Source organism: Pelophylax lessonae (genome assembly GCF_965119305.1).
Source record: "Pelophylax lessonae genome assembly, chromosome: 2".
In the NCBI taxonomy this organism is placed as follows: domain Eukaryota; kingdom Metazoa; phylum Chordata; class Amphibia; order Anura; family Ranidae; genus Pelophylax; species Pelophylax lessonae.
Window position 1 is genome coordinate 13912035 of NC_138769.1, and position 15526 is coordinate 13927560.

The window sequence follows — 15526 nt, forward strand, 5'->3', positions numbered from 1 at the left end:
CCAATGCACAAAGCAAGGTCCATACAGACATGGATGAGTGAGTTTGGGGTGGAGGAACTTGACTGGCCTGCACAGAGTCCTGACCTCAACCCGATAGAACACCTCTGGAATATCAAGTTCCTCCACCCCAAACTCACTCATCCATGTCTTTATGGACCTTGCTTTGTGCACTGGTGTGCAGTCATGTTGGAACAGGAAGGGACCATCCCCAAACTCTTCCCACAAAGTTGGGAGCATAAAATTGTCCAAAATGTCTTGGTATGCTGACGCCCTAAGAATTCTCTTCACTGTAATTAGGGGCCAGGCCCAGCCCCCGATAAACAACCCCACTCCGAAATCCCACCTCTACAGGAAGGGGGCACCCCCAAACTGTCCCCACAAAGGTGGAAGCATGAAATTGTCAAAAATGTCTTGGTATGCTGATGCCTTAAGTGTTCCCTTCACTGGAACTAAGGGTCCAAGCCCAACCCTTGAAAAACAACCCCACTCCATAATCCCCCCTCCCCACGAAGGGGCCATCCCCAAACTGTTCCCACAAAGTTGGAAGCATGAAATTGTCCAAAATGTCTTGGTATGCTGACGTCTTAAGAATTCTCTTCGCTGTAATTAGGGGCCAGGCCCAGCCCCCGAATAGCAACCCCACTCCGAAATCCCACCTGTCCAGGAAGGGGGCACCCCCAAACTGTCCCCACAAAGGTGGAAGCATGAAATTGTCGAAAATGTCTTGGCATGCTGATGCCTTATGAGTTCCCTTCACTGGAACTAAGGGTACAATAAGAGTTCCCTTCACTGGAACTAAGGGTCCAAGCCCAAGCCCTGAAAAACAACCCCACTCCATAATCCCTCCTTCCTAGGAAGGGGCCATCCCCAAACTGTTCCCAAAAAGTTGGAAGCATAAAATTGGCCAAAATGTCTTGGTATGCTGATGCCTTATGAGTTCCCTTCACTGGAACTAAGGGTACAATAAGAGTTCCCTTCACTGGAACTAAGGGTCCAAGCCCAAGCCCTGAAAAACAACCCCACTCCATAATCCCTCCTTCCTAGGAAGGGGCCATCCCCAAACTGTTCCCAAAAAGTTGGAAGCATAAAATTGTCCAAAATGTCTTGGTATGCTGATGCCTTAAGAGTTCCCTTCACTGGAACTAAGGGTCCAAGCCCAACCCCTGAAAAACAACCCCACTCCATAATCCCCCCTCCCCACGAAGGGGCCATCCCCAAACTGTTCCCACAAAGTTGGAAGCATGAAATTATCCAAAATGTCTTGGTAAGCTGACGCCTTAAGAGTTCCCTTCACTGGGACTAAGGGTCCAAGCCCAAACCCTGAAAAACAACCCCCACACCATAATCCCCACTCCACCAAATGATTTGGACCAGTGCACAAAGCAAGGTCCATAAAGACATGGATGAGCGAGTTTGGGGTGGAGAAACTTGACTGGCCTGCACACGTCTTGGTATGCTGACGTCTTAAGAGTTCCCTTCACTAGAACTAAGGTTCCAATAAGAGTTCCCTTCACTGGAACTAAGGGTCCAAGCCCAACCCCTGAAAAACAACCCCACTCCATAATCTCCCCTCCCAGGAAGGCGCCATCCCCAAACTGTTCCCACAAAGTTGGAAGCATGAAATTGTCCAAAATGTCTTGGTATGCTGATGCCTTAAGAGTTCCCTTCACTGGAACTAAGGGTCCAAGCCCAACCACCGAAAAACAACCCCACTCCGAAATCCCACCTCTCCAGGAAGTGGGCACCCCCAAACTGTCATCACAAAATTGGAAGCATAAAATTGTCCAAAATGTCTTGGTATGCTGACGCCTTAAGAGTTCCCTTCACTGGAACTAAGGGTCCAAGCCCAACCCCTGAAAAACAACCCCACACCATAATCCCCCCTCCACCAAATGATTTGGACCAGTGCACCAAGCAAGGTCCATAAAGACATGGATGAGTGAGTTTGGGGTGGAAGAACTTGACTGGCCTGCACATGTCTTGGTATGCTGACGTCTTAAGAGTTCCCTTCACTGAAACTAAGGGTCCATTCCCAACCCCACTCCATAATCCCTCCTTCCTAGGAAGGGGCCATCCCCAAACAGTTCCCAAAAAGTTGGAAGCATGAAATTGTCCAAAATGTCTTGGTAAGCTGACGCCTTAAGAGCTCCCTTCACTGGAACTAAGGGGCCAAGCCCAACCCCTGAAAAACAACCCCACACCATAATCCCCCCTCCACCAAATGATTTGGAGCAGTGCACAAAGCAAGGTCCATAAAGACATGGATGAGCGAATTTGGGGTGGAAGAACTTGACTGGCCTGCACAGAGTCCTGACCTCAACCCGATAGAACACGTTTAGGATGAATTAGAATGGAGACTGCGAGCCAAACCTTCTCGTCCAATTTCACTTCGGGAAGAATGGTGAAACATTCCCATAGACACACTCCTAAACCTTGTGGACAGCCTTACCAGAAGAGTTGAAGCTCTCATAGCTGCAAAGGGTGGGCCAACTCAATATTGAACCCTACGGACTAAGACTGGGATGCCATTAAAGTTCATGTGTGTGTAAAGGCAGGCGTCCCAATACTTTTGGTAATATAGTGTATTTAGCTAATTTAAACAAAGTAAAGCGTGAATTCACTTTTGGGTCAGAAATGGATATTAACCGATAATATTCTCCACATATCTGATTGAACCCAAAGCCAACATCTTGTACAGCACATGCCTTCAGCGCAGCATCTGGAGGCATGCACATAGGAAATGTGCTGAGAGACCAGGGAGGTGATGTTGTAATAAGCAACTTAGCGACATTATCGTAGATAGGATGAGCAAAGTCCGCTGTATGCGTAGCCGCCATGACACCCACCTGCCTGCCTTGGTGATGATCATCTCGGTGCCGATGTCGTGGAATCTCTTCCAGAGGTCAGCACACTGCAGCTCCACCTGGATCTCATCCATAGAGGACACAGACAGTGTCTGGGGGTCGGGGACACGAGGGGGAGCCAGATCCGGGCAGGATTCATAGGAGCAGGACGTCCTCTCTGCCAGGACCTCGGTGTCAGAGCCGGTGCTGTGCTCGGAATCTGCCGGGAGAACACAAACAGTCAGATCTACGCCTGGGAGCAATTCTATAACAATATTTGGTATTAGAAATAAAATCTGTCTGTGCTGCCCCACATCAGTCAGATTTATAGCTGTACTGGGAGTACCCAAAGGCAAAATCTTATTGGCTGCACTGAGGTCACACAGACAGTTCTTATTTCAAATATTTTAATGTTGTAATGTTTATGGCTACAAATACCACCTTCTAATTCAATTTGCTTAAAAATTACCTATTTCTATCCACTTTCAGAAAAATTAAATTTTACCTTCAAGCACCTATGGCAATAGTACCCAGAATTCCCACTCCCCTATACTAAAAACTGGATAAAAGTTGCTTCCGGGGGGGTGATATCAGGGAGTAAGTTGAGTGTGTGTGTGTGTGGGGGGGGGTGGTAGTATTAGAGGATAAGGATGTATTATTGAAAATAAGGTGTATTATACACGAGGGCACTATTGGGATTAGGGGGTATTAGAAAAGGGGAGCGGGGTGGGGGGGGGGGATAAGGGAAATTATTGAGGCTAAAGGGTAGAGGTGGATGAGGGAGTACTATAGTGGATAAGGGGTATTATAATGAAGGATTGGGGGGTTGAGGGGGTGTTATTGAAGAGTGTGAGTAAAGATGTATTATATAGAGGAATAAGGGGGTATTATATGGGGGGACAAGAGGGTATTATATGGGGAGATTAGGGGTATTATTTAGGGAGATGAGGGGGTATTATATAGGGGAAAATGTGGTAATATAGGGGGAGACAAGGAGGTAATATATTGGGGATGAGGGGGTATTATATGGGGGATGAGGGGGTGTAACAGAACCGGGACCCACACTGTGTTTTTGGGCTTCCTTCAGTATATGGCTTCCTTCAGTCTTGAACATTTATATCCAATATTCAAGCCGCCACCATACAAAGCAAGCCGACAACTTAGCTTGTATAAGTTTTGGAACCTTCTCCTTTATTGAACAGTTTCACACTCAATTTATACACACATGAGCACATCCCCCTCATGATCAAATTACCCCATCAGGTCAGGGGTTGTCTGATTACATTATTATATGCAGATGAAATTGTATACAGAAGTAGAATTAACCTGAACTAATTATCTAGCTTTCTGGACTGAAACAATATGTGAGTTCATTAACAATTAACAATGGAACAGACAGGCTTAACAGAATCCACATCACACCTCAATACACAAACAATAGGGAGAGCCTGTCTCTGACATTGAAGTACAATGCACATTAGCATAAGTGTAAACACAGACCCCATTTGAAGCAATCCAAGCCATTAAGTATCTGTCTTTCACTCTCAGTGATGATGAGTACCGTCACAGGGGGTATTATATGGGGATAAAGGGGTATTATATGGGTAGACAAGGAGGTAATATATAGGGATAAGGGGGTATTATATGGGGGCTAAGGGGGTATTATAGGATGAGACAAGGAGGTAATATATGGGGGATAAGGAGGTATTATAGGGGGGAAAAATTAGTTATTATATGGGGATGAGGTGGTATTACATGGGGGGGGGCAAGGGGGTATAATATGGGGGTATAATAATATATTTTATAGGGGGTGATATATATTATATGGGGTACAAGGATAAGAAGGTATTATATGGATGAGGTGATATTAAATAAGGCGAAAAGAGTCTATTATATGGGGGTATATGAAGGTATTATATGGAGGTTAAGGGTGTATTACATGGGGGGACAAGGGGGTAGGATAGGGGATATAAGAATGTATTTTATAGGGGGTGATATATATTATATGGGGCACAAGGAGGTAATATATTGGGGGTATAAGAAGGTATTATATGGGGATGAGGTTATATTATATAAGGAGAACAAAAGCTACTATATGGGGGTATAGGAAGGTATTATATGGGAGATGAGGGTGTATTATATGGGGGGGGGGTCAAAGGGGTATTATTGGGGTAGGATTATGGATATTATTGAGGATAAGGGATATAGTGGGAGGAGGTAATATTGAGGAAAATCAGATACCAGTATGGGGGGGGGAGTTTGGAGTCCAGTTGCAGGCACCCCCAACTGTGTTCTGTCTAAGAGTTGTATCTTTGTGTAGATACCTGCAAAGAATGATGTACATGCATAGAGATGTTCCCTGTTACAGCACAAGAATGTATCATGTGATCAGAGCAGACACCCCATGCACTGGCAGTATCATGTACAAAAGGTATGGAAGGATCTACAATACAGTACGATAAAATCCTGATATGCACAACAAAAAAAATCAGAAAAATGATCAGGGAATCAGCAGAGCTGGGGGTTACTATTGAATGGGGGATCCGCAGAGCTGAGGGTTACTACTGAGTGGGGGCCAATGGAGCTGGGGATTACTAGTGAGTGGGTAACCAGCAGAGCTGGGGGTTACTACTGAATGGGGCATCAGCTGAGCTGGGGGGACTACTGAGCAGGGCATAAGCAGAGCTGGGGTGTCAGGGCACAAACACCAGGAGAAGGGCTCTAGGACCCAGCAGCGCTATCAGCACTTTGGCAGGAGAAGGACTTTAGGACCCAGCAGCACTACCAGCAATTTACCTGGGCCTATTTAAGGAAACCTGCCAGTGATTTTAGTTGCTGGTTGATCTTCAGCTCCTCCAGTGTGTTATCCCTGTGATATTCCAGTTCCTGTCTCCTGTTACCAACCCGGCTTGTCCTTGACCTGTCTCCTGATTGCTTCCTGTGTTTGACCTCGGCTATCCACCTGACCACGCTTGCTCTGATATCCACCTGGCTCCTGATCTCGGCTATCCACCTGACCACGCTTGCTCTGATATCCACCTGGCTCCTGATCTTGGCTATCCACCCGACCACGTTCCAGTCTCAGCATTATCCAAGTCCTGTAAACACCTCACGGGCGCCACCTGTCTGCTGATTCCACTCCAGCACTCCAGCTGTACTCTGGATCCTCCTGCACACAATCCAGCAGGCGACCCGTGCTACTTTGGGCCTGACCTCTCCTGTTCTCATCCTCAGGGGGGTCTGGAACTTAGCCGCAAGGGAAGCCCTCTCTCTCCATTGGCCTCTAGCACCAGGTACGTGATAGTATCAACCAGCCAAGATGTCTGAGGCCGAGAGAGGTGCTTCCGCATTAGAGGCCCTATGTCAGCAGATTACAGTTCTTACACAAACAGTCCAGAGCTTACAAGATGGCTACTTTCAGCTGGAAGGACGCCTTCACCCTCTCAGTTGTTCTGCTACAGCCGCACCTGCTATGGGTTTACCCCCTCCGGAGCCCAGAGTTCCCACTCCCGATCGCTTTTCAGGTGACCGACGGAAATTCAGAGCTTTCAAAAATGCTTGTGACCTTTACTTTGCCCTGCAACCAAGGACTTTTTCTCTTGAGACTGTCAAGGTGGGTTTCATCATTTCACTTTTATCTGATGAGCCACAGTCCTGGGCTCATAATCTCATTGAGCAAAAGAACTCAGTCCTGGATTCAGTTTTCACCTTCTTTGAAGCTATGGCTACCTTATATGATGATCCACAACGGACGGCCACCGCAGAGTCGGCCCTTCATGCTCTTGTACAAGGCAGACGACCTGTGGAGGATTACATTGTGAAATTTCGCAAGTGGTCAGCTGATACTGGGTGGAATGATGCCGCCCTAAAATACCAGTTCCGGCAAGGCTTATCTGAGTCTCTCAAGGACGAGTTGGCTAGGATTGAGGCTCCCGCCTCACTAGAGAGTCTCATCCAAGTCTCTATCCAACTAGACCGACGGCTGCGGGAGCGAAGGTCCGAACGCACTCAGACCCTTCGACCCACATGGATAATGCCAAAGGTCCCAGGACCAACACTCCCAGCCTCTATTCCCCAGTCCATGAATATGTCTGATGGGGAACCCATGCAAACTGGCCTACTCCGCCCTGCTTTAACCCCTGAAGAGAGAGCACGCAGACGACAGGATAACTTGTGTCTCTACTGTGGGACTTCGGGCCACTTCCTTCGCAGTTGTCCTGTTCGCCCAAGGAAGTCCAGCCTTCCACGCCCCTCTTACCTTCAGTTGTCTGGGACTATATCCACTCATTTAATTCTCCCCATCTCTCTGCAGGTGGATGGAAAGGAAGTAAAGCTGCAGGCGATCATTGACTCTGGAGCCTGTAGTTGCTTCCTGGATATCAACCTAGCCAAGAACTTGCGCATACCCCTGAAACTGAAGGAACAAAGACTTGATGTACATTTAGCAGATGGCACTGCTCCTAGCTCTGGACCAGTCACTCAGGAGACTATCCCTGTCCTTGCCACAACAGAAGCAGGCCATCGGGAATTCCTCCGCTTTGATGTCATCAGGTCTCCTATTTTCCCAGCCATCCTAGGGATACCCTGGCTACGAGCCCACAACCCGCAAATTGACTGGCCCAAGGGAGAAATCATCTTCTCATCTTCTTATTGTCAGCAACACTGTGGCGTCCCCACGCCTGTCAACTCTTCAGTGTGTCTCTCCGTTCAACCTACACCGGATCCCTGTCATGCTGTTCCTTCAGCCTACCTTGACTTCCTTGATGTGTTTGACAAAAAAGGTGCCGATGCCTTGCCCCCACATCGGTCCTACGACTGCCCAATTGAGTTGCTACCTGGAGCTGAAGTCCCCTTTGGGCGCATCTTTCCGTTATCCGAAGTGGAGCTGGAGGCCCTCCGACAATATATAGATGAAAACCTTGCCAAAGGATTCATCCGCCCTTCATCGTCACCTGCTGGAGCTGGCATTTTCTTCGTCGAGAAGAAGGATCGTTCTCTCAGACCATGCATTGACTATAGGGACCTTAATAAAATTACTATCAAGAACAGATACCCACTCCCTCTCGTCCCTGAGTTATTCCAAAGATTCCGAACAGCCCAGGTTTTCACGAAGTTGGACTTGCGGGGGGCCTATAACCTGGTTCGTATTAGGGAAGGTGATGAGTGGAAGACCGCCTTCCGAACACGCTTTGGTCACTTTGAGTACCTTGTGATGCCCTTCGGGCTATGTAATGCCCCCGCCACATTCCAACATTTTGTGAATGATATTTTCAGAGAATACCTTGACCTGTTCTTAATCGTCTATCTGGACGACATACTAATTTTCTCAGCCTCGCTTGAACTCCATCGAGAGCACGTCAGAAAAGTGTTAAAGACCTTAAGAACCCATGGCTTATATGCTAAAGCAGAAAAGTGTGAGTTCGAGAAACAATCTATCCAGTTCTTAGGACTCATAATCTCCACGAAAGGGATTTCCATGGATCCTCAGAAGGTATCAGCAATCTTGGAGTGGCCTGCACCTTCTGACAAGAAAGGGGTCCAGAGGTTTGTGGGCTTCGCTAATTTTTATAGGAAATTTATTCGGAATTTCTCAACTATTATTGCCCCGATCACCCAGCTCACTCGCCTGCACTCACGCTTCTCCTGGAACCAAGATTCTCAAGCGGCTTTCGAAAAACTGAAGGCTCTCTTCACCTCTGCTCCAGTGTTGCAACACCCTGACCCAGCTCTTCCCTTTGTCCTTGAGGTGGACGCATCCGAAGTAGCTACGGGAGCCGTGCTCTCGCAGCGTCAGGGCCCAAAGGCCCTGCTCCACCCAGTAGCCTATTGCTCCAGGAAGCTGAATCAGGCCGAAAGAAACTATGACGTGGGTGACAGAGAACTCCTGGCAATTAAAGTCGCTCTCGAAGAATGGAGGTACCTCCTGGAGGGCGCTAACCATCCAATTATGATCTTCACAGATCACAAAAATTTGGAATATTTAAGATCTGCAAAACGCCTAAGACCTCGACAAGCCAGGTGGGCCTTATTCTTTTCGAGATTTAATTTCCACTTGACATACCGCCCAGGTTCCAAAAATGGGAAAGCCGATGCCCTGTCCAGGATGTTCCCCGAATCTGCTGAATGTGCTCCTCCAAGCACTATCTTATCTGCCCAAAATTTTTTGCTGATTCAACCTAACCTAAAGGCATCCATTGAACAAGCTTCTGTATCGTGCCCCGAATCCGAACATGACTCGTTAAGGAGGCAGGGTGGATTATTTTGGCACCAGGACAAAATCTTTGTACCTCAAGAAGCTAGGTCTCTGGTTCTCAGGGCATTCCACGACCACCGACTTGCAGGGCACTTTGGGGCCCGTAAAACTAACGAGCTCATTCAGCGGTCCTTTTGGTGGCCTAACCTCAGTCGGGACTGTAGATCCTACGTCAAGTCATGCACCATATGTCTACGTAGCAAAAGTGACAAAGTCAAAGCCTGGGGGTTATTAAGACCCTTGCCTATCCCTAATCGCCCCTGGGAAATGATTTCTATGGATTTTATTGTTGATCTTCCTCCCTCTGAAAGATTCACGACCATCCTTGTTGTGGTAGACCGATTATCAAAAATGGCCCACTTCATACCAATGATTGGTACTCCCTCTGCAGCGGAAACCGCTCACATGTTTATCAAGGAGATCATAAGACTTCATGGACTACCAAAGAACATTGTTTCGGATCGGGGGGTGCAATTCACCTCTAGGTTTTGGAGAGCCCTTTGTAAAGCCTTGGAAGTGGAACTCTGCTTATCATCTGCCTACCATCCCCAAAGTAATGGGCAAACGGAGCGTACTAACCAAACCCTCGAGCAATACCTCCGCTGCTTTTCAGCTTTTTCCCAAGATGACTGGACATCCCTGCTTCCACTGGCGGAATTTGCCTATAATAACTCTGTCCATTCAGCTACAAATCAGTCCCCATTCTGGGCTAATTATGGATTCCACCCTGCTGCCCTGCCTGAAATTATGCCTGAAACTTCTGTACCTACCTTGCAGGACAGACTTGTTTTCATTCAAAACAATTATCAGGTCCTCCGGGAGTCCATACAGAAAGCCCAAGTGGATTACAAAAAACACTTTGATCGGAAACGGAGGGGAAATCCTTCCTTCAAGGTTGGGGACAAAGTGTGGCTGTCTACTGCCAACCTGAAATTGGCCTGCCCTTCACGGAAGCTAGGGCCAAGGTATATTGGGCCTTTTCAGATCAAACGGGAAATTAACCCAGTGGCTTACGAACTATCTTTGCCTGACTCATATAGGATCCATCCGGTTTTTCACACCTCCTTGCTTAAACCAACTGTTCCAGATCCATTTCCAGGGAGAGTGGAGCCACCTCCACCGCCAGTGACGATTGGTGAGGACACAGAATTCGAGGTGGAAGCAATCCTGGACTGCAGGAAGAGAGGGAGACAAACCCAATTCTTAATTAAATGGAAAGGGTATCCACCCGAAGAAAGCTCATGGGAACCCGAAGCCAATGTACATGCCCCCAGACTCCTCCAAGAGTTTAAGGACAAATACCCAGAGAAAATTTCGCAAATAGGCATCCGGAGGCTGCCCGTCAGGGGGGGGGCACTGTCAGGGCACAAACACCAGGAGAAGGGCTCTAGGACCCAGCAGCGCTATCAGCACTTTGGCAGGAGAAGGACTTTAGGACCCAGCAGCACTACCAGCAATTTACCTGGGCCTATTTAAGGAAACCTGCCAGTGATTTTAGTTGCTGGTTGATCTTCAGCTCCTCCAGTGTGTTATCCCTGTGATATTCCAGTTCCTGTCTCCTGTTACCAACCCGGCTTGTCCTTGACCTGTCTCCTGATTGCTTCCTGTGTTTGACCTCGGCTATCCACCTGACCACGCTTGCTCTGATATCCACCTGGCTCCTGATCTCGGCTATCCACCTGACCACGCTTGCTCTGATATCCACCTGGCTCCTGATCTTGGCTATCCACCCGACCACGTTCCAGTCTCAGCATTATCCAAGTCCTGTAAACACCTCACGGGCGCCACCTGTCTGCTGATTCCACTCCAGCACTCCAGCTGTACTCTGGATCCTCCTGCACACAATCCAGCAGGCGACCCGTGCTACTTTGGGCCTGACCTCTCCTGTTCTCATCCTCAGGGGGGTCTGGAACTTAGCCGCAAGGGAAGCCCTCTCTCTCCATTGGCCTCTAGCACCAGGTACGTGATATGGGGTTACTATTGAATGGGGGATCGCAGAGCTGAGGGTTAATACTGAGTGGGGGGTTGGCAAAGCTGGGGGTTACTTCTAAGTGGGGCATCAGCAGAGCTGGGGTTCTACAAGGCCCCCTAAAACAAATAGAAAATCAACACAGCAGGTCGTAGTTTTTCTTATCAAAAAATGTTCAAAATGTTCAGCTTAGTGAATGAGCTACCTGAAAAATCACTTTGCAGAGAATAGCCAATCGTGTGCCAGGAAAATGAAAAAAAAAAAACTGGATTATTTCTTGAACCGGATTGGTTGAATGAAGCCAGCACAGTGTTATCTCATTCTCAAAACTCACTTAGTAAAGTGGCCATTCTCTACACCTTCAGTAAGTCATCCCCAATACTTTACTATCTGATTATTATAAATGGGTTTAATGGGTTACTACGACCGGCGGGAAGTATTTTAGGCATCTTCATCCAGGGGTGCCAGAATGAATGTGAAGCCTCCAGTGAACTCTCCCCGCCCCTCCTACCCTGCCGAGTAATTTTCTATTTGGACAATGAAACAATTAGCGTGCTAAGTTTATCCAAAAGAGTAAACAACGTCTCCGCATCCAACAATCCGAGTGTATCCGACATCTGGAAGCGTTCAGGATGAGGCGCTCGTCCATCGCTCGTCCGTGCCTTACGGATTACTCTATTTCTGGTCTGATCCCTTCCATGGGTAGAGATCCATCCCCTGTTACGGAGATATGTCACCTGAGGGGTCGCAGGAAACTGGCGATATGTTGCGATAGCTTCCACCTCCACAGTGACTTTACAGAGAGCCTGTGATGTCACAGGTTCATATAGACCATCATTTCACACACTGTACTATAGGGTATGAAGGTGACACACCAGGACTGCTCTACCAGTAGATAAAGCCGCTGACCTCTCCCATAATCCTCTGTTATTGGTAACACGGAGCCAATGCTTGGTGACCACACTCGGGGGCCCCACTGATCTTCACCAATTAGAATAGATTCTGGAAATGATGGTTCCAGGCTGGCCAGGCTGAGGGATGAATTGGCTGTAGGGTGAGGATAGCCCAGAGGTGCAAGTGTATATTTGTGCCGTGTTCTCCACCTAGATTAAATATTTAATGTTCAGGGTCAACACTGATCAGAAAACTTTTCACTGTGTTCTGCCTATCAGCTTCTAAGACACCCTATATGGAGCATAGCCCCCAACAAAAAAATAAGATGTTTCTATGGAGCATAGCCACCAACAACCAAGCAAGAAGTCTATATTTAGCATAGCCACCAACAACCAAGCAAGAAGTCTATATTTAGCATAGCCACCAACAACCAAGCAAGACGTCTATATGGAGCATAGCCACCAACAACCAAGCAAGAAGTCTATATGGAGCATAGCCACCAACAACCAAGCAAAAAGTCTATATGGAGCATAGCCACCAACAACCAAGCAAGAAGTCTATATGGAGCATAGCCACCAACAACCAAGCAAGCAGTCTATATTGAGCATAGCCAACAAGAAAGTCTATATGGAGCATAGCCACCAACAAACAAGCAAGTCTATATGGAGCATAGCTATCAACAAGCAAGCAAGAAGTCTATATGGAGCATAGCCACCAACAACCAAGCAGTCTATATGGAGCATAGCCGAAAAGCAAGTCTATATGGAGCATAACTGCCAACAAACAAGCAGTCTATATGGAGCATAGCCGCAAACAAGCAATAAGTCTATATGGAGCATAGCCACCAACAAACAAGCAAGAAGTCTATATGGAACATAGCCACCAACAACCAAGCAAGCAGTCTATATTGAGCATAGCCAACAAGAAAGTCTATATGGAGCATAGCCACCAACAAACAAGCAAGTCTATATGGAGCATAGCTATCAACAAGCAAGCAAGAAGTCTATATGGAGCATAGCCACCAACAACCAAGCAGTCTATATGGAGCATAGCCGAAAAGCAAGTCTATATGGAGCATAACTGCCAACAAACAAGCAGTCTATATGGAGCATAGCCGCAAACAAGCAAGAAGTCTATATGGAGCAAAGCTGCTAACAAACAAGCACAAAGTCTATATAGAGCATAGCTGCCAAGGACAACCAAGCAAGAAGTCTATATGGAGCATAGCCGCCAACAACCAAGCAAGAAGTCTATATGGAGCATAGCCGCCAACAACCAAGAAAGAAGTCTATATGGAGCATAGCCACCAACAAATAAGCATTTTATATGGAGCATAACCGCCAACAAGCAAGAAGTCCATACAGAGCATAGCCACCAACAACCAAGCAAGAAGTCTATATAGAGCATAGCCACCAACAACCAAGCAAGAAGTCTATATAGAGCATAGCCACCAACAACCAAACAAGAAGTCTATATGGAGCATAGCCACCAACAACCAAGCAAGAAGTCTATATAGAGCATAGCCACCAACAACTAAGGAAGAAGTCTATATTTAGCATAGCCACCAACAACCAAGCAAGAAATGATGGTTCCAGGCTGGCCAGGCTGAGGGATGAATTGGCTGTAGGGTGAGGATAGCCCAGAGGTGCAAGTGTATATTTGTGCCGTGTTCTCCACCTAGATTAAATATTTAATGTTCAGGGTCAACACTGATCAGAAAACTTTTCACTGTGTTCTGCCTATCAGCTTCTAAGACACCCTATATGGAGCATAGCCCCCAACAAAAAAATAAGATGTTTCTATGGAGCATAGCCACCAACAACCAAGCAAGAAGTCTATATTTAGCATAGCCACCAACAACCAAGCAAGAAGTCTATATTTAGCATAGCCACCAACAACCAAGCAAGACGTCTATATGGAGCATAGCCACCAACAACCAAGCAAGAAGTCTATATGGAGCATAGCCACCAACAACCAAGCAAAAAGTCTATATGGAGCATAGCCACCAACAACCAAGCAAGAAGTCTATATGGAGCATAGCCACCAACAACCAAACAAGAAGTCTATATGGAGCATAGCCACCAACAACCAAGCAAGAAGTCTATATGGAGCATAGCCACCAACAACCAAGCAAAAAGTCTATATGGAGCATAGCCACCAACAACCAAGCAAGAAGTCTATATGGAGCATAGCCACCAACAACCAAGCAAGAAGTCTATATGGAGCATAGCCACCAACAATCAAGCAAGAAGTCTATATGGAGCATAGCCACCAACATCCAAGCAAGACATCTATATGGAGCATAACCGTCAACAAACAAGCAAGCAGTCTATTTTGAGCACAGCCAACAAGAAAGTCTATATGGAGCATAGCCACCAACAAACAAGCAAGAAGTCTATATGGAGCATAGCCACCAACAACCAAACAAGAAGTCTATATGGAGCATAGCCACCAACAACCAAGCAAGAAGTCTATATGGAGCATAGCCACCAACAACCAAGCAAAAAGTCTATATGGAGCATAGCCACCAACAACCAAGCAAGAAGTCTATATGGAGCATAGCCACCAACAACCAAGCAAGACGTCTATATGGAGCATAACCGTCAACAAACAAGCAAGCAGTCTATATTGAGCACAGCCAACAAGAAAGTCTATATGGAGCATAGCCACCAACAAACAAGCAGTCTATATGGAGCATAGCCACCAACAACCAAGCAAGAAGTCTATATGGAGCATAGCCACCAACAACCATGCAAGAAGTCTATATGGAGCATAGCCACCAATAACCAAGCCTGAAGTCTATATGGAGCATAACCACCAACAAACAAGCAAGCAGTCTATATTGAGAACAGCCAAGAAGCAAGTCTATATAGAGCATAGCCACAAACAAACAAGCTGTCTATATGGAGCATAGCCATCAACAAACAAACAGTCTATATGGAGCATAGCCACCAACAAACAAGCAAGAAGTCTATATGGAGCATAGCCACCAACAAACAAGCAAGAAGTCTATATGGAGCATAGCCACCAACAAACAAGCAATAAGTCTATATGGAGCATAGCCACCAACAAACAAGCAAGAAGTCTATATGGAACATAGCCACCAACAACCAAGCAAGCAGTCTATATTGAGCATAGCCAACAAGAAAGTCTATATGGAGCATAGCCACCAACAAACAAGCAAGTCTATATGGAGCATAGCTATCAACAAGCAAGCAAGAAGTCTATATGGAGCATAGCCACCAACAACCAAGCAGTCTATATGGAGCATAGCCGAAAAGCAAGTCTATATGGAGCATAACTGCCAACAAACAAGCAGTCTATATGGAGCATAGCCGCAAACAAGCAAGAAGTCTATATGGAGCAAAGCTGCTAACAAACAAGCACAAAGTCTATATAGAGCATAGCTGCCAAGGACAACCAAGCAAGAAGTCTATATGGAGCATAGCCGCCAACAACCAAGCAAGAAGTCTATATGGAGCATAGCCGCCAACAACCAAGAAAGAAGTCTATATGGAGCATAGCCACCAACAAATAAGCATTTTATATGGAGCATAACCGCCAACA

The 15526-nt window shown here is 46.7% G+C and overlaps 1 protein-coding gene across 2 annotated transcripts in view; it reads right to left on the reverse strand.

Moving 5' to 3' along the window:
- TBX15 (T-box transcription factor 15) overlaps positions 1-15526 on the reverse strand; it is a 132997-nt gene that overhangs the window by 36086 nt on the left and 81385 nt on the right. For both annotated transcript variants that reach the window (XM_082246971.1, XM_082246970.1), the window contains exon 2: positions 2847-3063. In XM_082246971.1, coding sequence (XP_082103097.1) covers positions 2847-3063 — 217 coding nt within the window. The remainder of the gene's footprint in view (positions 1-2846; positions 3064-15526) is intronic.